Below are 22,457 nucleotides of genomic sequence, written 5' to 3'. Positions count from 1 at the left end.
ACATTCCTCTAGTCTGGAATGAAGCGGGCTGATAGTGGCACCAAACGGACTTTGGCCCATCTTAGTGTTTATACTGTTAGATGGGAAGAGGCTGCCAGCAAGTTCCTTCTTGCTTGTCGCTGTGAGCCTCTATGTGGTGTGTAGTGTTATCTCCCATCACATCACTGAGTGGTCCGTTAGGAACCGATGAGGCTGCTGAAGGACCGGAAAGTTGGCCTTCATCTCTTAAAGAGATTTAAGTGAAGGTACTTTCGGACTCTGTCCAGAGGGCTAAGGTTGTGTGGTGCAGCACTATGGTCCCTCCTCTCTTCTTTTGATGTGTTGTAAGCACAGCATCAAGTCCAAGGGGTGGGGAAGGATGAGAAGGTTATATTCCGTAGATTCTTGACTGACACCCATCCCTTGGGGTTCATCCAAACTTCTGGTCCCATGGGGGTCAGAATGTCTGGGGGATCAAGGGCCTGATTCCAGTCGGACTCAAGTCATTCTGGGCTGGGAGTTCTTCTCATTTTGAGAAAGTTTTGTGGAGATTGGTGTCTAGAATCATTCCCAGATACACCAGTCTTCTGAGAGGGAAGTAGGGAAGACTTTAACAGGCTTACCTTGATCACTGGATCTTGGTAAAAAAGACTAGAAGTTCCGGTGCTAATGCAAGGTTGCCACCGAGTCGGCTAAGGTCAGTCAGTCCTCCAGAAACGGAGGAGTCAGAAGCCTGATCCTGTGAGACCAGGATGGGTGTAGTGGAAAGACCGAAGCGCAGTGCCCTGAACTGGTGTTTCTTGTTTGTCTAGACTAAATCTTCAATCCCTCCTAGATGGATGGTTTGGGCCTGGACATGTGTGTCCTTTAGGTCCAGTGTGCAAATGAAGACCTGAGGTCTTAGCCCTTGTCCGAACTCCAACTTGGTGTGGACATCAACCCAAAGGGACAGCTCCTTGCGGAGCCTTTCGCATGGGAGATTGTTGACGCTGGGGTCTTAACTCATGGCGTAAAGGATCGGACGTGATACCCTGTGTAAAGATTCTTCCCTGAGAGAGAATTCCTTTAACTGATAGAAGGAAGGCAACGCTTAACCCTACCATGCGCCCTGATGGGATTGATGCTATTCCTTAGAGTAGAATCAGTCTGGCGAATGTTAATCAATGGTTAACGGTTGGGTATCGTGGTTACTGTGCAGTTGGAGAGTGCTCACAAGTAGTCCCCCTGTCAACAAGCCGCTGATAAGGGTTGTCAATCGTTTGCCGATCACTTTAGTGGATTGGTGTGATGGCGAACGGCCAGTAGTGAGAAGTGTGTTGTATACCTTCTGATCTAGGGAACTACGGGCAGAGGTTGACTAGTAAGTCCGAGTCACGAACTGCTGGCGAATTGCCGATGATCGGTGAATCTGCGGTCTGTAAGCCGAAGATGGTAACTGACAGGAAGATGAAGGCTGTCTGGTCAGTCAGCCAAGGTAGGTTGGTAATCTGCTTTGAGAGCCCTGACAGACAGCAGAATAGTTTAATGATAGTCAGTTGGTGATGGTAAGCCATTGATAATCAGCGATCGATCACGGACTGGTGATCAGTGAGCTAGATATCAGCAAGCTGACTATGGTCCCTTCTGGTTTATCAGAGATCAGTAAGCTGACGATGGGCTGGACAGAGATCAGCGAGCTGAGTTTGGTGATCAAAGAAAGATGAGCTGCCCATCGGTGATCTAGTGATCAGCAAGCTGATGACTGGTTATTGACTAGCAATCGGAGATTGTTAGTCATTGGAGGGACTAGAGGTCAATGATCAGAGCTGAGCTAGCCATTGGCAATCTGGTGATGGGCGAGCTAGCGATCAGCAAATAGTGAACTAGCCATCAGTAAACAGTGATATAGCGATCAGTCTGTTGATGCTTTCTTGTTTGCTGATGGTGGTACTGTCAAGAAAAAACTTCAGAAGAGACAGGGAGCAAGGATTCCCCATTTTGATTCCCCTTGAAAGATGGAATCTTCGGGATCTTGAATCCTTCTGTGAAGCCTCTTTCCTCTTTTCCCGGCGGCCATGTTATGCATTTGCGGGGAGAGGAATGGGGCAATGGTGATCTGTCAAAAACGTTTTATTCTTTTTGCCTATTGCGTGAGTGTGCTGGTGAGTACTGGAGCAATGGCACACAGTGGTGCTCAGTTTCTGCTGAAGCCCAGTTTTCGGTGAATGCGCAGAAGAGCGATGGTGAGCAGGTGAGCGCTGGCTCTTGGCAAGAGCTGGCGCATTGGCGAGCACTGGCTCTTTGGCAAGAGCTGGCGCATTAGATCACCGCAACTGCGCAAGAGAGCGCTGGTCTGAAAGCGCAGAAGAGCACTGGCTCTTTGTGAAGAGTTGGCACATTGGCGAGCACTGGATCTGAGAGCGCAGGTGAGCGCTGGCGCGCAGTAAGGCACTGTGTAGGGTTTTATGCAGTCTCCCTAGAATGCGCAGAAGCGTGTGACTGGTTGCGCAAGGGCGGGTGCATGGGCATGCGATTGCGTGGCGCGCGTGAAAGACTGTGGGCGCGTAGAAAAGCACTAGCGCGCAGGTACAGGAGTGATCCACAGAAGAGCCCAGGGCCAAAGTCCCAGGACTAACTGCAGCTGGAACTGATGATGACCATGAGGGCCGGTGGACCAGCAAGCTGACCTTCAGCAGTAGCGGTCCTCCGAAGAGGAGTCTCTATGAGTGGCCCCTCTCGTGAACGAGAGAGGTGATCACTTTGCAGGAGAGACTTGCCTGAGACTATGCTCCGGCCCCGAAGGAAGAGAGACTCAGCAGGGGGGGAATGTAGTCTAGGCGAAGACAGCAACACCAGTTGGAATCTGTGAAGTGATTAAGATGCAGGCAGTTCTCAGTTCTCCCTCGAAGGGGGAAACAAGCTTTCCTCAAAGATGAAGTGCTGTTCAGGTGTTGCCACGGGTGTCCTTCTGAAAGAAGGGATGACGCCCATGGGGGCCGGTAGATCAGCAAGCTGACCTTCAGCAGTAGCGATCCTCTGAAGAGGAGTCTCTATGAGTGGCCCCTCTCGCGAATGAGAGAGGTGATCACTTCTCAGGAGAGACCTGCCTAAGACTATGCTCCGCCCCTGAAGGAAGAGAGACTCGGCAAGGGGGGAGAGTGTGGGAAGTTCTCTCTCGGAAGGGAGAAACAACCTCACAGTCATTGATTTGGCATTTTGGGGGCCCTGAAGGATTGACCCCTGGTTGGAGTTGCTGTGATGAGATTTCGTGGGCCTGAACCAAGACCAGGTGGAGGATCAGATCTGTAGGTCTGAGAATTCACCTCAATCCAGCTGATCAAGCCGGATCCTGCCACCCTGACACTCTAGGCAGCCGAGGCGACAACCTTGGAGGTTCGGCCTTGTCCTCTCTCCATGCTGTTCATGCTCGATCAGGGGTCAGGAGCAATCACGTACTTTACAAAGACGAGGAGGTTGTTAATCACGAACACTTTGAAGTACAAGAGCCTTGTACTGGTGGGTGGAAAAGCGATCACTTTCCTTGCTCACCAGGAGGCAATTTCTCCAGAGGTGGCTTTGGCGTTGCAGAAATTGTCAGTGTAGGGTGCCGAGTCACTCTTGCCGGAGAATCGTGTGTAGGTACAGGCAGTGATTTAGTCAGAGAATTGCTTTGCACGATTTCCTGATCCCCTGTGCAGTCTCCTTTTGGCATTTCACACAACCTTTTATTTTAAAGAACCTGTGCATGCACACCCTTTTTGAACTCCCCAGCTTGCTCCTTTTAAGAAGGGTGACGGTAGGAATAGGGTAGGGAATCGGAAATGTTGATTCCTGTGTTTCCCTCTCGCCTGTTGTTAAGTGTAAAAAGTTACATGTCTCATCTCTGGGCTATGTGGTAGTGATATGAGGCTGAATCTGGGGTAGGGAGTGTCCTTCAGGACAGGTACCTATTATCCTTACTGGATCGCTAGCCCCCTATCCCTAGTTTCAATCAAGTTCCTAGTGGGGCATCCAATATCCACGAAAGTCCTGACCATGGAGTCTCCTGGCTACAACAGTTTGCTCTCCCTGGTGGAGAAGACAACTGGTCGCTGGAGGCCTGTCAACGACCTTTCTCCTCTCAACAAGTTTGTTTGTCAAACAAAGGTCAGGATGTAAACAGTAATGTCTGTGCTGTTTTTCCATCTGAGAGGGCAACTTCATGCTTTCGGTAGACCTGAAGGATATGGTTCATCAGCTTCTCGAAAGTTACTGAGCTTCTCCCTCTACAGTTGGTGTACCAGTTCAAAGCAATGCTTAGGACTGTGTACAGGTATCTGAGTGTTCACACAGATGATGCCATGGGAGTCGCTTGTGCCGATTCAGGAGGGCCAAGTCTGCTAAAGTATCTCGACAATTGGTTGATCCAGGCTTCCTTGGGAAGACGGTTCCGTCAGCATCAAGATTAGATTTTTGTATTTTGCTGCTATCTGGGTATTGCAGTAATTATACAAGAAGTTGAATACAGTTTCATACCCAAGCTGATGTTGGAATACCTGGGCATGCTGAAAGCAGTGACAGCAACAAGAGTCTTTCCATCAGACAATCACATTATTAGACTAGCAATTGTTCTCAAATGTGTCGAAGGAGTGTTGTTGTGCACACACAGTCAACCTGGTCGTCTGGGGGGGAGGGGACCAAAGAAAGACATCTGCTCCAAAATGTCCTCAAGATGCAAGCAGCTTTCCAAGGATTGTAAGCATTAAAGGAATGATTAGAGAGACACAGTAGAGTAGATGTGTGATAGCACTACCATAGTGGCTTATGTCAACTTGCAAGGGGCACGACCTGAGGCCTTCTTTGCAGGCGGACAAAGCAGATGCACACCAGGGAGGTGTTTCACACTGTGGGGGGGGTCAGTAAAATACTTTCCGAAAAGGAGGAAATTCCTAGCGGACACACTCATTCACCAGAGGCAGCTTGTAGGACCAGGTTCGTCTCTACATCCTCTGGGAGCTGAAGGGTTCTTGACCTGGAGGGCTCCCCTTTCTGCCCTATACCTGATCCAGCTGGTAATCAGCAGAGTTGAGTCGATCACGCCAGGACTCAGGATGGCCTGGGTGGCTCCCAGATGGCCTCAGGTCGAGTGGTATCCTGATCTGCTTGGTCCTCTGGTAGAGGTCCCAAGAGAGCTATCCCTGTTGCCCACAAAGTACATCCAAGTGGGAGTCTATACAGCATCTCTCTCTTAAGCGAAAGCCTTTCACAAGGCATGGAGCTGGAGATGACCGAAGGTCCCCTACAACTATTCTACCATGCTGAGAGGTCTGTTTTGTGTGATTGGTGTCCCAGAAGGGGTATTCCACTCGTTGGAGCAATTTTTGCAAATTGCGCATTTCCTCATCTTTCTTTGCCAAGAGAAGCTCCTCTCAGTCACGGCTGTCAAAGGCTATACATTTGATCAGCCTTGAGTATGACCTCCCAACGGAAGGGTAGAGACTTCAATGCTTCCTGGGAGCTTTCTCGGCTTGTGAGGAGCTTTGAGTAGGCTGATTCACCCTGGGGTAGGATGTTACTGTACCCCTCAAGGGTCTTATAAGTTCCATTTGAGCCTTTGTGCAGGTCGTCGGACAGAGTGCTGGCTCTTGAGTCTGTTTTTATGCTAGCTCTAGCATTGGCAGTGAGAGGTGGCAAGTTACACACACATTCTTTTATAGTCATCCATGCTGAAGGGTGGAAGACTTTCTTCATCAGGTTTGGACCGAACTTCATGACCAAAACTCAGAGTCCAGTGGTCTGTACCCTTAAGGTTTGAGTCCACCGTCACCTCCCTTTGAGAGGAGTTTGGTTGTGATCAAGAGTAGGTCACTGCGATGCTATCTAAAAGTGACCCAACATCTCGGGTCTGAAGGTCTGAGTCTTTTTCCTTAGCACTGGAAGGTCAAAGAGAGTTGAAGTGCCAATTAGGACCAGCATGCACAAAGTCAGGGGATTTTAGCCCCACCCTAACTTTCAAGAGAAACCTGACAGTGGGCGAAGTGTTGAAGGCCAGTGTCTGGAAGACAAACCACATTCACAGCCTCTTTTTTGGGGGGGCGAGAGCACCCACACTTTTGTGCTGGGACTCATGGTGGCTGATCAATTAGTTGTGTAACCAGTCCAGCTCTCTTATGGGACGAGGATGCATCCCGTCCATAGTAACGTGTATATGTAAGTTTGGAATGAATGGTAGTATGAGTGGCTTTTCTCCATTCTTCTATCCCTCCTCAACGGAACAAAGCAGTCGAAACGTTACTTGCTGGTCAGCCTAGATACTGGCAAGTTTCACTTCAGAGGTCCATTCTTTAAGTTTAAAGAAATATCTCTCTCCCACCTCCTTCAATAAGCAGGGGGATGGTGGATCTTATACCAGCCCATTAATCTTTGCTTGGTATTAATTTCCAACTGATGTCCCCCTCACGGAAAAGCGATCTCCAGTTTTGATGGAATACGTGTTTAATTATACAACTCAGGTGCTATCGGTCTTTCATCCATATAATAGGTGGATAGGGGCTGGCAATGGTCCTCGGTTAGGTTCTCCATAGATTAAGCATTGATCACTTCCAGGAAAGAAATTGAACCTTCCTTGTTTTGGTTACAGGGTACTTCCAACCCAACAATCAGCGACTCTCCCTAATCAAAGGATGAGGGTTTGTATGACATAAAGGAAATGACGAAATTTTTGAAGTATTTGTATTTTTCCTAGCCTTGAAAACCTGAGTCCTTTAATCTAGCTTCCCTCTTCAATCCCTCCTCTCAGTCCTGGGCCAGAGGGTTGAAAGTGAAGGCTCTCTGACTGGAGACGGGACAGGGCTTCTCACCCTGTACCCTCGCCAGTTTGATAACCGCTCATTATCTAATTATAACAACTGATTCTGGCTCACGCTGAAGTAATCTCCTTAATTTGGGATTCTGATTTGTATTGCTATGAAAAATACATATTACTTTAAAAATTTGGCATTTTCATTGGGCATGCATGAAGAAATTGAGTTGAAATGGCAATTGAAAATTGATGTAAAGTACAGTAGATTAAAGATATTGCTGGACACCTATGTTGAAAGATACCAAAGGGAACATTTGAAAAGTAGAAAAGCAGAAAGGGACACTGCAAATAGCTTTTAGTACCATAACGATTCTGTCGAGCATGGCGCCCTTAACAGTTATGCCCTTTGGTGGTCAGTGCACAGAGAAACAGGGTGTACCAAATTTTCTTCTGTTTAGAGCAGGATACTCATGTTTATAGGTAAATAAAAGAGTACTAGTTGACTGAATATTATAAAATGGAAAATAATTTATGGTAGAGCAAGTTGTAAGACGAAGATTTCATGTACTGATTGTCTTTATGACTCATAACTTCACCAGAGACTTTAGTTATGTCTGATAAAAGGTGCCATCCAGTGTTGAATTAAAGTCAAACAGAAATACATTTGAATCTACTTCAATAGAAGATGTAGAATACCCAAAATGATGTAAATATATTATGGTACACTCCTATGTTACAAAGAATTTCTAGGAAAGCTTTGACAAGGTTCTTGATGTAATAATACTCCATATTTCAGGAAGTTGGTTACCAGCATGGTAAAACTTATTTCACTGGTATGATAAAGGGTGGGCGTACTGTTGAGAGCATCTATCAGCTAAGTGCTACGTGTACGGGGGATCGCTGGCAGGGACAGAAAGTATGCTTAGACTCTTCACCAGCAAATTTCACAGACTTGGCCCAGATCGTTTGTACAGTGAAAAAGCCAACTGCTAACACAGTCTTGGAAGGTAAGTTGCACAAGTTATCATTGTTAATGATAGAATATTTAAATTGGTCAGACAACAATGTATTTCTTGACATATGGTTTAAAGGAGGTAAACACAGCACATAAAGTACACGTCCATATCATGCACTTCTTTCAGTTATAGTGTTCACAGCTATTTTTATACTGTATGGTAAAGATTTGATCTCATCAAATACCGTTTGTTTCTCCATATAATACAAAGCATCGTCTTTTAAATAGGTAGATGATTTCAGCGTAAGCTAGACGGCCATTAAATTAATTAACAAAGTAGTTAATGACAGGTAATGCCCACAGATGAGGAGCACTGCCACCATTTGTTGGAAGAGCCTCACTTTGAATTTCAGCTGCAACAAGTACGGACGTATCGTTGATCACTTATCTGAACTTTCCATTTTCCTTTTCTTACAGGAAGCCAATGCTATCTGTTGATTGCTATAGTGATGGATGTGAAGCAAGAAATTTGCAAGTGATGGGGAAAGGGTGGATATTGCAACCGGTTCATGAGTAAACCGGCTGTAGATCCCACTCTCTCTGTACATTTTAGGGGGCATGATTGATCGCAATCATCCCTATGTGCAGAGTGCAGGTCGTGGCCTCCTGTGCAGTGGCAGGCATATGCCCTGAGGAGGAAGAAGAAAGCTAAGCCTTCGCTGGTGTCTGTTCGCAACGCCCAGGAAGAAACCATAGAAGTCTTTCGCTTCTTTCGTTCACTTCTGCCTCTTCAGTGGGCGAGTTTCATCAGATCTGCATTATGGGGCTTCTCAGGGTTTGGTGGTGTGTGTTTGCTGCACCCAATTGGAGGTTGGAGGCTCTTCACCTGTCTCTGTCCAGACCAGTAAAAACGAGTTTAACCTAAGAAAATTTTGGTCTTCCTTAGGTCTTTCAGGTAGGCCCTCCATGAATGTTGAAGGAGCTGGTAGCTAAGGGTACCTCTCACCTGGTATCTCCAGTCCCAGTGCCTCCCATGGTGACACAAGTAGTAGAATACGTGGTGGTGCCGCTAGTATTGTCCCCTGTGGTACCACCCCTAAGCCCAAAAGAACTGTTAAGGCTCGTAGAGTGACATCTGTGATGGCTGGAAAAGCCCCGTCACCAGGTGGTGTCGAGCATAAGGTTGTTGGACATAACTTACCCTGGGCCAAAAATGTGCTGTCCCTCTGCTCGGAGTCACCTCCATTTATCCGTGTTAGTCACTCCTGTGCCCGTCACCCTGACCCGTGTGCCTAGGGGTTTAGGGCCCTAATCCCTACTCCCTCTGTACCTTCCCTCTCGCCATGACATTGTTCCCTAATGTTATGGTTCCTGTTTGAGCAACCCGTGCAGTTCCTCCCCTTGGTGAAGCTTCATCATTATTGGTCGCTCAGACCTCGAATCCTCTGCTCGTAGTGTAGAAGCTGGGGTGAGAATGGGGAAGAGGAAGAAACTTGATTGTTCTTCCTCCACCAATTCCAATTTTGACTCCCCTTCTAGGATGAAGAAGAGGTCGAAGAAGGCCAGCCATAGTCATAAGGAAAGGGGTCCTATGACACCATCTCTTCGGAGGGAAGATGGACAGCACCTGTGGTTCCTGGCCATGGCTCCGTGTCATGGCTCCCCGGGCCACCCCATGTCACAGAACCCTGGGGCCCCGGTACCCAGGCGCAACAGGAGTGTATGGCCTTGTACACTTTATGTTCTCCAGTTGATGGAAATACTTTGAGCGATACTTTGGTCAGAGTGGTTTGAGAGGATGGCATCACTCCAGGCATCTGGCAATGGAAGACCAAGAGTTGGTAGCAGATAGACTTTTTTTCCCGTGCCTCAGGGTACAGTATCCTCAACCAGATTCACAGAAGGAAGAGTATGTGCTGTGATCAGTGCCAGGGATTCTACATCGCTGTCATTGGCCTTCATTGGCTCCCAATTACATTCTTGGTTCTGTCCTTGGGGCAGAGTAGTCATACTCATGGGGGAAAGTGAATCACAGGAACATCCTGCCACACCCTCTACTCCATCTGGGCATAAGGTTGTTCTGGATTTGGCTCTCCCTAGGACACTGAACCTTAGACCAATACTGATGGAGGCAGACAATCCTGAGTCTGTGTTTATTCCTTGCACTCATTCACAAGCGTAACAGACTTGGGAAGGCAACTTCGGCTCCACTTTCAGGAAAAACCTGTCTTTGATTGGCACTTTGGTGCCCCTCAGGACTAGAGGCCATCCTTAGAGCTGCCTTGGTCAGATGTGGTTTATTTGTCCCTGGATTGAGTTAACAATCAGACCTATGGATCTGAGAACTCTCAAGTCTAGCCATTCAAGTTGGATCTTCCTCCCACCTTACTCTTTGGTAAGAGAAGGTTCTACGCACCAGAGAATGTTGCGTCCTCTCCTCTGCTGGTTGACCCATCGGTGTGAACATTGACAGGGGCCCCCTTTGGAGAGACTCAAGGCAGAAGGTATGTCATTCTTGGCCTTTTGATGACGATGGTATTGTATGCCATGGCCTCCTTACAGTGTTTTCTGGCTCGACTAGTGGTCATGAGCAGTGAAGTATTCCGACATACTTTGCAAAGCTAATGTGGTTATCAACCCCCAAGTCTTTGGAGAAGTACAAGTCTCGTGCTATTGGGTGGGAAGGCAGTGACCTTCCCGGCATACCAGTCAACAAACCAGTGAGCTCACTAGGTTTTGAAGAAAAGGCATGTCTTGGTTTCCCTTATCTCAAAACATTTTTCCTTCTGAGGAGTCGCATGCAGGCGATGGTCGAAAAGTGGAGAATGACTTCCTGATCCAGCATGCAATTTCCTTGAAGGTCCAAGGCCCTTCGAAGGGAATGGCAGCCAAGCCTGCAGTATCTGGTGCAAGGAAGGACCAAGTGTCTCCTCCTATACACCCAACTATCAGCAACTTCTCTCCAGAAAGAGCCTGTGCATGCACAGCCTTTTCAACCCCAAAATCTCGTTTTTTCAGGAAGGCCGTGATGTTAGGTTGAGGGAAATGATGCTGGTGTTCTCTCTCTCCCACTGCCAAGAGTAAGAGATGCCTGTCTTGCCATTGGGCAACATGGCAGAGACATGGGGCCAGACCGTGGGTGATTGAGTGTTTCTTGCTACACTTTCAGGACCGTCGACCCCCTATCTCGCTTACTAATAGAGTTCTGATCTGATCCTTCAACATTGCTGAAACCCTGGCCTTCGGTCAGAGGTGAAAGGGATTCATCTGATCCTCTAACTTTGCCAAAAGCCCTGAACTTGTGGACAGGTGAAAGAGATGCTGGAGAAACACTCGAAGAGGATTGAGATTGGATTCTCACATTTTTTCATGGTCTGGGGATTGTGATAAACTGGGAGAAATAGAATCTCATACCCAAGCAGAGGTTGAAGTACATGGGTATGCTGATAGACACAGCGAGAGAGTTTCCATCAGACAATCGCATCAGGAGGCTCAAAGAGGTTGTGCAACCGCTTCTTTCTGTTCAAGACAGAAATACCAGCTTGACACTTCTCTTCTTGGTCACCTTTCCTCGCTGGAGAAACTTGTTCTACACAGGCGCTTCCACAAATCTCTTCAGTTGTGTTAGAGGGATCACTGGTCAGTCACTGGGGATCCCTGTTCTGTCCTGTTCCGGTGGGACAGGATGCTCTGGTCAATCTTACCTGGTAGTTGAACGAGGAAAACCTCATCAGGGGAGTCCCACTTGACTCTACCTCCGGACATGCAACTGTTATCAGATGCATCGAAAGAGAGGTGGGGAGCACACCTTAACAATCTGGTCATCTCAGGTGTTTGGTCATGAAAAGAAATGCATTTCCACATCACAAGGAACTGGCTAACCTTTTGATGAATCTAGCCAATGAATTATCTATGGATTTAGGTCAGTCATTGGAAAGCGAAGATGACAGAATGGCCCCAGCCTCGGGCAAAACGGGGGTGCTAAGAATCAACCCGTATGTAAATACTAAAGAAAAATTTAAAATTGGTAATTGGCATGTTAGAACCATGAATCAGATAGGGAAGTTAAAGCAAGTGGAGAATGAATTTATGAAATATAGTTTGGATATCTTAGCCCTAAATGAAACACGTTGTAAGGGGATTGGTAAGGAAACCTTAAGACCAAGGAAGAACAGATGGAGTTGGAAGAGAAGCGGTAGGAATGATGATGACACCAAGAGCAGAAAAGGCATTAAGTGAGTGTAGAACTGTAAATAGTAGATTATTACTTGTAAAGTTTAAATCCAAGCAGTGTATTATGAATATTATAGTTTGATATGCACCATCAAATGATTCCCCTGAAGTAAGGAAAGATGGATACTATGAAGAATGATATCCCAGAAAGAGATATGAAAATTGTTATTGGCGACTTCAATGCTTAAGTTGGAAGAAATAATCAAGGTATAGAGAATGTGATGGGTATTAAGGGTTTTGGCAAGTTGCAAATGAAAATTGAGCGCATTTTATAAGTTTCTGTTCAATAAACAATCTTGTAATTGAAGGTACTCTTTCCCAGCACAGGGACATCCACCAATATAAATGGACTTCACCATGTGGCAATGACAAAAAACAAATTGTTCACATAGACATTAATAGAGAAGGACTCCTCTGAAAAATGTAAGAAGCTATAGAGCTGCAGATATTAGTAATGATCACCAGCTTCTCATTGCCACACTGAAATTAAAACTGAAAGCACCCAACAGAAATGTAGATAGAAAAGCTAGGTTTGATACAACTAAGATTCTAGAAGATGAGCTCAGAGAAACATTTGCAATTGAATGTAGGAATCGATTTACAGTCTTAGATACTACAAGATGAAGAGCAGACAATTAATGAAGAATGGTGTGATATTATGAACATACTGTATATCAGTCAGTTGGTAGTGAAGTTTGGGACATGCAGCTACAAGGAGAAAGCCATATATATCAAATGATATGTGGGATACTATAAAATGGAAATCAAGACATGATTTTATAGTTGAAATTTTTTGAGGAAGTAATGGAAATTACAAGAAAGATCATGCTAACTATTCCCGTATTGATAGTGAAGTCAAAAGAAAAGCTAGGAATGACTGGATGAGGCTGACAGTTATGAATTCAGGAACTGGCTATGGTGTAAGAATCGCTCATAGAATCATTAATGAAATCTCTACGGGGGGCAAAGAAGAAGCAGCATATACCTATCAAAAAGAGAGATGGATCTGTTATAACAACTGAAGATGAAGAAAGGCAATGTTGCATGGAATACTTTAGTGAGGTCATGAATAGCAGATAGGAAGGTACTGTAATACCTTGATTGATATGCTTGAAGCTGATGAAGACCTTGATGTGCCCATAAATGAATTCAGTGTGTTTAAAGTCAAAGCTATTATTAAATGCGAGAGATGGAAAGCCCCTGGATACGATGGACTAGCTGCTGAGATGATTTTGGCCAAAAAGAAAGGGACTCCCAGAATACAAGATTATTTTGTAGAATGTAGCATGAAGAGGCAAAACCTGATGAGTGGGAGTTAGGAGTGTTGGTGAAAATGGCAAGAAAAGGAGACCTGACTGATTGCAATAACTACAGAAGCATCACACGTATATCAGTTGTCATGAAAATATATAGTATGCTTATTATAAAGAGACTAGAGAGAAAGATTGATGAAAAGCTGAGAGATGAACAAGCAGGATTTAGAAAAGGTAGTTGTACTGACCAAGATTGTAATTTGAGACATGTTGTACAGCAATGATATAGAATATAGTAGAAATTCACTTTTGATGGCATTTTAAGACTATGAAAAAGCCTTTGATAGTGTGCAAAAACCGACCAATTTTGTGAAGAGTCCTGCATTATTATGGAATTCCTCTTAATTATGCAAATTTGATCAAGTCTGTTCATGAGCATAGGAAGTGCGAAGTTAATGTTAGTGGAGTCCTATCAAATGAATTTCCCGTGAACAGCAGAGTACTTCAAGGGAATGTGTTATCACCTATAGTATGTTGTTTATCCTTGTGGACTCTGTAATGCGTAGAACAGTTTGAGATGGTGTAAAAGGATTGGACTGGATTGGTAACAGGAAATTAGCTGACCTAGAGTATGCTGATGATGCAGTCCTTATTAGCAGAACACCACAGGATTTGCAATACTTACTTGCCAGAATGCATGAGATATCACAGTAGGTTGGGCTCAAGATGAATAGAAGAAAGACAGAGATGATGAGAACGGAGTATGCAATGGAAGGAGAGAGGATTAATGGGGTAGAATTGGAGTTTAATGAAAGACTGAAAAAAAGACAATCAGACAATAGTTAGGTTAAGTAAAATTTGGAAATTAAAATCACCGGAAATTACATATAAAAATTAGGCTATATATCATAGTGAAATCAGTGTTACTGTGTGAACATGAGTCGTGGTATGACAATGAAACCATATCCAACCGATTTTATAGATTCGAGAACAAAGCCCTCTGAAGAATATTGGGAATTAAATGGCAGGAAAGGATTAGAAATGAAACTATAAGAGAGATTACTCGAGTGCCATATGTGGATGAGATCATCGTGAGGGGTAGATGGAGATGGTTTTGGCATGCTCTCTGCACTCCCCTAAAGAGATTAGTTCACCAAACTTTCAACTGGGCTCCACAAGGCACCAGAAGAGTTGGGAGACCCAGGCTTATATGGCTGAAGACTATGGAGTGTGATGTAAAAGATGATGAATTGAAAGCTCAAAATCGAGACGACTGGCAAAGTCTAACCAAAGCGCTTTGCGTCAATAAGCGTAAGAGGAGATGATGATGATACAAACCCCGAGTTCTTTAACTTGAAACATCTCTCCTCAACCACCCCTCTCAGTCAGAGCCAAAAAATCAAAGTAGAGGCTTTTCTGACTGGTGGTTAGGCGGGGCTACTCGACCGCTTACACGACCTATCATTAACTTCCTCAATAATGAATTTATTATTAAGGCTATCTGGCTTTCTCTGAAATCATCTCACTACGTAAGGGACAGTTTTTATTTCACATCACTACATAAGGGACGGTTTTTATTTCACATAGGAAGAAATCACAATTTTTTTTCAAGTAATTTGTATTTTTCCTAGCTATATAAACGTTCTCTTCTTAATTACCCTTCTCAGTCCTGAGCTGAAAGGTCAAAGTGAAGCTCTTTCAACAGGTGGTGGGGTGGGGTACTATCCTGCTCGCACCACCTGTTATTGACTACCTTGTTAATGAATTCAGTGGCCGTCCAGAAATCATCTTCCTTTTGAAAGGACTCAGGTTTGTTTTGCTAGGAAAAATACAAATTACTTAAAACAAATTGTGATATTTCTTTTAATAAGAAAGAAAACATTTATTTTGATCAACTTTGATACTTGCAAAAGTGTCCTAGGGTAGTGAATAATGCAATATTGTTCATGAAATACTGAAAGGTTATCACTGGAGATGTGTAAAACTTTACAATAACTTTCCCCTTTAACTTTTTCCCATGCTATCATGGAACAAACATTCAAAAATCCAACTTTAGTTTAGATAGTATCATATTACCATTTCTTTACTAAGTTTATTTTGCATAATGTTATGCTTGTTTGTTGAGCTATAGTAAGTTATTTTCTAGAAAACTAGTAAAAGCACTTATGATCATGCAGGACTGCAAAAGGTAAGGGAGTAACACATCAATGAATGTTACAATAATCTACATTGCTTTATAAGTGTTTGCACTGAGATTAGCATATGCTGCATTCCAGTAGATGGAATGATTAGAGAATGCATGAGGAAGCAGCACATCTTTCAACACTCCCTCTGTCCTCTTTCAGATTCGTCTACAGAGTATGAAGATGATGGTGGTGGCTATGCTTCTGAGCCCAACACAAACACAGAATTCTTCAATCAGGTGCTTACTTTCATCTGTAGTTAACTTTATGCTATTATGGGCTATTTGTGTGAATTTCCTCTTATCTTTAGAATCTTTGTTTGATGTTGTATTAAATTGTTTTTGTATTGCACCCTTGCTGTATTTATATTACAATATTTAGATTAATGGATGACTAAGAGTATTTATAATAGCCAGGTAGGAAGTCTCTTTGTTTTTAGAATGCTTCAGGCAAATACTTTCTATTGAGATTACTGGGTTATCTGCAAGATTTATAGTAGAGTTGAGCGTAGAAAATGCTTTAATTCTTTGTATTATCAGCAATGCATGGAGAGAGTTTTCAGGTAATTATATGTGATATTTTATGAAGAGAACTTTCAAAGTTCCCTTTTTTTCGTTAGATATGTTCATTTTGGGTACACCTTTTTCGGAACTGACATTATGTATATTTAAAATATTTTCTTGTAGTTAGCATCCTTTTTTTGACTGAAGTTTAAAACTTTATTTTGTTTGTAGTTAGTTCAAAGAAATGACTGAAATACCATTTAGCACAATAATCACCTTATTTCACCTTATTTCAAACGGTGTAGTTCTACAAATAAAAAAATATTTCCTTCAGTAGTCAAACTACATTTTGAGGTGTGCTATAAGTAAATACCTTATAAAATATATTAATTCATAATTGTGTATTGGGATGGCAACCTCATCTCTAAATTAGATTTGTATAAGTATGAGCAATAGTTTTCCAGTGATTATGTAAAGCCTTAATTCTTGTCTTATCTGGGGAAGAAAATTAATCAACATTTACTGGTAAAAGTTTTGAATATTTTCCCATTTTCTTCCCCTTCAGTAAATCTCGCCTTTAGTAAAGGAATGAACATTCTTACGGTAAATGGTAACGACGCGCCAATATCATTGTCTCTAAAGTTTCTCAGTCATATCAGTAATGATCAGACCTCTCCAGATTGTTTGCTTAATGCTGTGCATTAAGATGTCCTCCCTTGGTTTTGTTAGCAGTTACTACAAGGAGTTTCTCCATTAGGGCACTTCCCCCTTTGGGAGGTACCAGACATCAAAAAAAGAACAAAAGGGTATTTTTTTCTCATTGATCCTCCCTGCCTGATGAGAGACTCAGCCATATTTTCCTCCACAAGTGAAGCTTCATATGCTGATTTCCCTACTCCCTGTTACCAAGGTGACCCGAAGTTGGAGCAGGGCCTATCAGAACTGTGTCACAATCACTCGCCATTCATTCCTATTTCTAGCACGCTCTTTGGCCTCTCACATTATCCTCCTGTCACCTGTGGCTTTCTTTACTCCCTCCATCCACCTAAACCTTGGCCTTCCTCTTGCAGTTCTCCCATCAACTCTTGCATTCATCAACTTCTTTAGCAGACGGCCATTTTCCATCCTCTCTACGTAGCCAAACCATCTCAACACATTCATATCTACTTTAGCTGGTAATTAATTTCTCACTACTTTATACCCTATCTAATTAAGATACACTAGCTATATTCCTCAAACACTTCATCTTGAACATATTCAATTTCTGTCTCCATCAGTTTCATTCCCCACAATTCCAATCCATACATCACAGTTGGTGCAATCACTCTCATACGGAACTCTCTTTATATTCATCCCTAACCCTCTATTCTTCTCAACTCCCTTCACTGCCCCCAACACTTAACATTCTTCATTCTCTCTCTGACATACGTCTGCTTCCACTCCACCATTTGCAGCAACACCAGAACCCAAGTAACTCTCTATTCATCATGACATTCAATTTTGCACCACCCCTCCCTCCTGCATCTCGTAATCTTACTCTTACCCACATTTAACTCTCAACTTCCTTCTCTCGTACACCCTTCCAAACTCTGTCACTAATCGACATAACATTTCCTCCGTGTCTGCAACCAATACAGTATCATCCACAAGTAACAACTGATTCACTTCCCACTTATGATCGCTCTTCTCCATCGGTTTCAATCCTCGACCCAGCATATGAGCTTTCACCTCTCTTACAGCTCCATCGTCAAACAAATTGAACAACCATTGGGAACATCACACATCCCTGCCTCAGCCCACCTCTCACTGGAATAACACATGTTTTACTGCCTCTGTATAAGCTCTTCACTGCTTCCAACAACCCTCCACCAATTCCATATAACCTCATCACATTCCATATCGCTTTCCTGTCAACCCTTTCATACGCTTTCTCCAGATCCATAAATGCAGCATATTCCTCCTTACCTTTTGCTAAATATTTCAAGTATATCTGCCTAACTATAAAAATCTTATCCATATATCCCCTACCTCTTCTAAAACCACCCTGTACTTCTAAGATTGCATTCTCTGTTTTATCCTTAATCCTATAAATTAACACTACCATACACTTTTCCAGCCACACTCAACAAAACTAATACCCCTAGAATTACAACACTCATGCACATATCCCTTACCTTTGTATAGTAGAACAATACACGCACACACCCAGTCCACTGGCACCTTAAAACATATATTAAACAATCTCACCAACCATTCCAGAAGTCACACCCTTTCCTTTAACATTTCAGTCCTCACACCACCCATATCAGGTGATTTTCCTGCTCTCGTTTCATCTAGTGCCCTCTTCACATGTGCCTAAGAATTGTTTCTAGAAGATCATGGTCTGCATTCCCTTTGTGTATTCTGTAGGGGGAAATACTGTGATTTGATTAACTATTGACTATTGTGAAGAGTGCATTTCCCTCACAGTAACTCCCATGAAAAGTATGTTTCAGTCATTGCCGATAAAGTGAACAGTTCAAAGTGCAAGTAAAAACACTTGCCGTTAGGTCAGGGGAAAAGCCAGGAAAGACAAGACTCGTTGATTATAGCTTGGATGACAACGGTATACTGAATATTGAAGTACTACTATATGTTTCATGAGAAAAAGTTCATATTGATCTTTAGCAAATGTGTACGTATTACATTTTCACATTAATACAGCACTACCTTTTTTGACAGGCTTCTTAATGTTAATTTCATATTATTGTTACGCTCAGTTTTTATGGTATCTACAGTACGTAATTGTTAAATATTTTTAATGCATTGCACATTTATTTCAGGTGTCAGAAGAACTCAGTGAAGTTCGTAGAAAGCATTCTGGCTATTTATCAGATAATGATATCATAGAACTCTCCTATGACCATGAACCTGAAAATGAGGCTGATGAAGGGGACATTGAAGAAGATGAAGATGAAGAAAAGCTTTGACACTTTTAAACACCGTGGGATCATTACTTCATAATATTTTTATAATGGTTTGCATATGTTTTTGAGATCCCACTGTTTTATTGTTATTGTGTAATGCACAGCGGTATTCTGCTTTGCTGTGCACTTCAAGTTTTGTATGATGTTTATGTATCCTTTGAATATTTTGAGTAGGTGATTCTACAGGAAGGAATGAGCATGTGCCAAAATATATTTTTAAACTTGGTTGCTGTTTTCAAAAACCAGAAGTAATTCATGAAATACATCTGGTATGTTTTAAACAAAGTCCCTAACATAATAAGGATTTTTTTTTTTTCCGAATCTACAGTGTGGTAAAGTTTGTAACGTGAGTAGAAAATTATGAGAAATTTATTTACACAATCTTTTTTTATGTCAACATCCAAGGAAGGATGTTCATTTTATTAAAGACATTGTAAAAATTTATTCATAAATTTTTAGTTTATCAACTCCTCAAAATGCATATTTCACAGATTATGCATCCACCAAATTCAATATGAGCACATTGAATTCGGTGGATGCAAGAAATATTTGTGCACATTACTTGGGTATTATCTGCTTGCTAGATCCACTTAAACTTTCATATTCATATGTAGTCATCAAAATAATGTAATTTTATATATCCAGCCATAAATAGGCAAATTTCCAGTAGAACTCAATAATAAAGTTAATATAATTTTAATTTGATGGAAGATGCATTTACAGGAGGCCATAATTTCTTATAAGGCTTTTGTGGTATTACAGGAACAATGAAGTTGAATTAATTTCACTGTACTGTACTATGCCTACTGTGGAAAAAATATTCTATTGATTTAGAATCATAACATTCAAACGCTTTCACTCCAGTTATCTTCACAAACAGCAGCATATTAACACCTAGTTTGTCACTTAAAATGTTTGTGGTATATAGAAGCTCATATTCTTTCTTAACCACTAATGGCAAAGCTATATCAGGAACTTCAAGGTACCAAATGGAATGATCAAGGGAAGTCTCATTTAGAGTTCTGAAGAGTTCCTATGAAATTTTATACAATTCAAAATGAACCCTTAAAGACCTTACAATAACGCTAGTTCAAAATTGGTCGTGTTTTTGTATGCCTTTATTGTATCAAGTCTCATAATGATGAGATAACTACACTAGCATAAATCACTTTCCTTCCCACTTTGTTTGTGTGTGTGTGTGAATACCCCTGGTACAGTAATCTTTTATTGATTAAATTTTTAATTTTTTTCATTTAAACACCATGAAGATAATATTTTTTATACAAATAGTTAATGGAAGCATCTCATCACTTCTCCCTAACCATTTCATTCATTGTGGTAATTGTTGACTTTGAACCAGACTACTGTTGTTTGTTAAGTGTTTGTTAAAAGTTTTTTGAGAAATCTCTTTTACAATTTCAGAATTATTTTTGCAACTTTTTTTTTAATATTTGGCATGCTTGAAAATGTAGATATTATGAATAATGGGATGTACAGTACTCTAGCAACCACTACTGAAAGAAATAATGCTCGTGCAGTTGTACTTATAATTCACATGTTACATCCTCACCATAGTTCAGGAGAGATCTTATCAAAGAAATTATAATACATAGTTCCTAATACAATTATTAAACAATAATTTTAGAACATAAGAGATTATTACTTTTTTCCTATTATGACATTTGAATAGGAGTTGTATTTTCATTCCCATTATCTGAACAGGCAAAAGAAGAAAATGATATCCATAAAATTGTAAGCATGCTCCTTGATTGCTGAATATAGGAAGGGCTTTAGGAGAAAAATACTAATGACTTTAGGAAAGAGATGGATTTCTACGCCGATGATAAGAATTATTATTACTCATTTAAGAAATTACTTTATAGAACATTCACTTGCTTTTAGCGTTCTCACACTTTGTTAACAATGATAATTATGCGCATAATTCTTTAGCATTTTCAAACACTTTATGAATAATTAGTTGTAAGAAGTTAAAATTTTCAATTTCTTAGAAGAAAGCACAGACAGAGCTCCCCTGTTAAAAAAGTGATCCTAGATACTGGAAGAATTGCAGACTGAATCATAGGAAAAGTTTATGAAGAATCTAAAAAGAAAAAAAAGGAAGCTTTAAGCAGGGAAATAGACTTTGGTGTCAATTCACAGTTTATAAAGCATATCATAACAGTGGTTAGTCTACGGGATGTTTATTATATGCTGTAATATACTTACAAGGCATATTAACACTTTGATAGCTTTCTCGGGTATTTTATTTCAATATGTATGTGTGATAATCATCCTTCTTCATAGCTGATAGATAGTTAGTACAGGTCAAGTTTTAAATTACAAGATTAGTTGTCATTAATTTTCATAGATAATTATTACTGTTAAACAGTCTGCTAAAGACCAGCTCATCAGCTTGAACTACGTACCATTGTCTGGTAGATTAGATTTCAGTTTGCCATCTTCACTCTAGTTTTGTAACCAAGTGATATATCTATAATAATTTTATAGAATGCAGAGATAGCAAAGTATACATAGCTTTATAGTTTTAAAAGGGTACATTATTTGGTTGTTTTCAAATGCTGCATTGCAGTTTAGCCATATATTGTATTGCATAGTATATTGCAAAAATTTTTATTGAATTTTCATTGACAGCTGACTACTGTATTGGATAATTGTAATATACTTTTATGATGTGCTGTGATTTCTTGATCATCACACAAAAGTGCAGAATTTAGAAATCTTGAGGTGTGCGGGACTCAAGAGTGAAGCTGTATATAGATATTGTAACTGGATGAACAGGAAAGGTTGTTGTTTATTCTCAATATAGGGTTAAGAATTATGATTCATATATAATGTATAGTTTTTGTTTAAAAAGGTTTTAAGTATTCATGACTTGAAATGCAATATTATTTTTTGTTCATTAATTTTTACCTCGAGGAGCCAATTAAATACCTCCAGTAAACAATGCAATATTTCTACTTTTGGCATTTAAGATGCACAAGAATGTCATTTATTTGGTTTTATGAGTTTTAGTTATATGTTAATATATTGTAAGACAAGGAATGTAGATTATACTGTATGTAGCAAGATACATTAGATACTATAGGGAACAGTAATTATTTGTACAGAATTATGTAATTGTTATGAACCTTGTTGTTTAAAAAATTCCCTGCAAGATGTACAAAAGAAGATATATTATTTAGTATACAGAATAGTATTGTAATTATTCTTGCACAAGAGTGGGTCTTTGTACAGGGTATAGAATTCAAAAATCTTTCTGTTCTCTTGGGCAGAATTTGTAAGATATTTTCCATACTTGGTTGCTAATAAAGTGAATAGTGGATTGAAATGACAAGCTTTTTTGTACCCTGTCCACATATTCTGGAATCATGCTATTCCAAGTTTTAGTATAGCAGTATATGGCTGTAGTATGGGATCCGCAACTTCCTACCAATCAAATTTACGTAGTTTCCTTACACTGAATGCTAGAGGGTTTCAATTTTGACGGGGTGACTGATTGATGGAGTTTAGAAATATGAATACTCTACTGTCAAAAGTACCGTACTGTTATTGAATTTTTATCGTATGCCAATTATAACATTTTTATTTAAATATAAACCATCAA

General features: G+C 41.3%; 1 protein-coding gene across 2 annotated transcripts in view; it reads left to right on the top strand.

The window, feature by feature from the left end:
- The window catches only part of sws (patatin like phospholipase domain containing sws), a 162,428-nt gene extending 140,250 nt beyond the window's left edge, over positions 1 to 22,178 (top strand). For both annotated transcript variants that reach the window (XM_068353670.1, XM_068353669.1), the window contains exons 21-23: positions 7,536 to 7,746; positions 15,526 to 15,602; positions 18,689 to 22,178. In XM_068353670.1, the coding sequence (XP_068209771.1) occupies positions 7,536 to 7,746; positions 15,526 to 15,602; positions 18,689 to 18,835 (435 nt within the window). In that variant the 3' untranslated portion in view covers positions 18,836 to 22,178. The remainder of the gene's footprint in view (positions 1 to 7,535; positions 7,747 to 15,525; positions 15,603 to 18,688) is intronic.
- The last annotated feature ends 279 nt before the right edge of the window (positions 22,179 to 22,457 follow it).

The sequence above is a fragment of the Palaemon carinicauda genome, chromosome 30 (assembly GCF_036898095.1).
Source record: "Palaemon carinicauda isolate YSFRI2023 chromosome 30, ASM3689809v2, whole genome shotgun sequence".
Lineage (NCBI taxonomy): Eukaryota > Metazoa > Arthropoda > Malacostraca > Decapoda > Palaemonidae > Palaemon > Palaemon carinicauda.
This window is presented reverse-complemented; position numbering and strand designations above follow the sequence as displayed.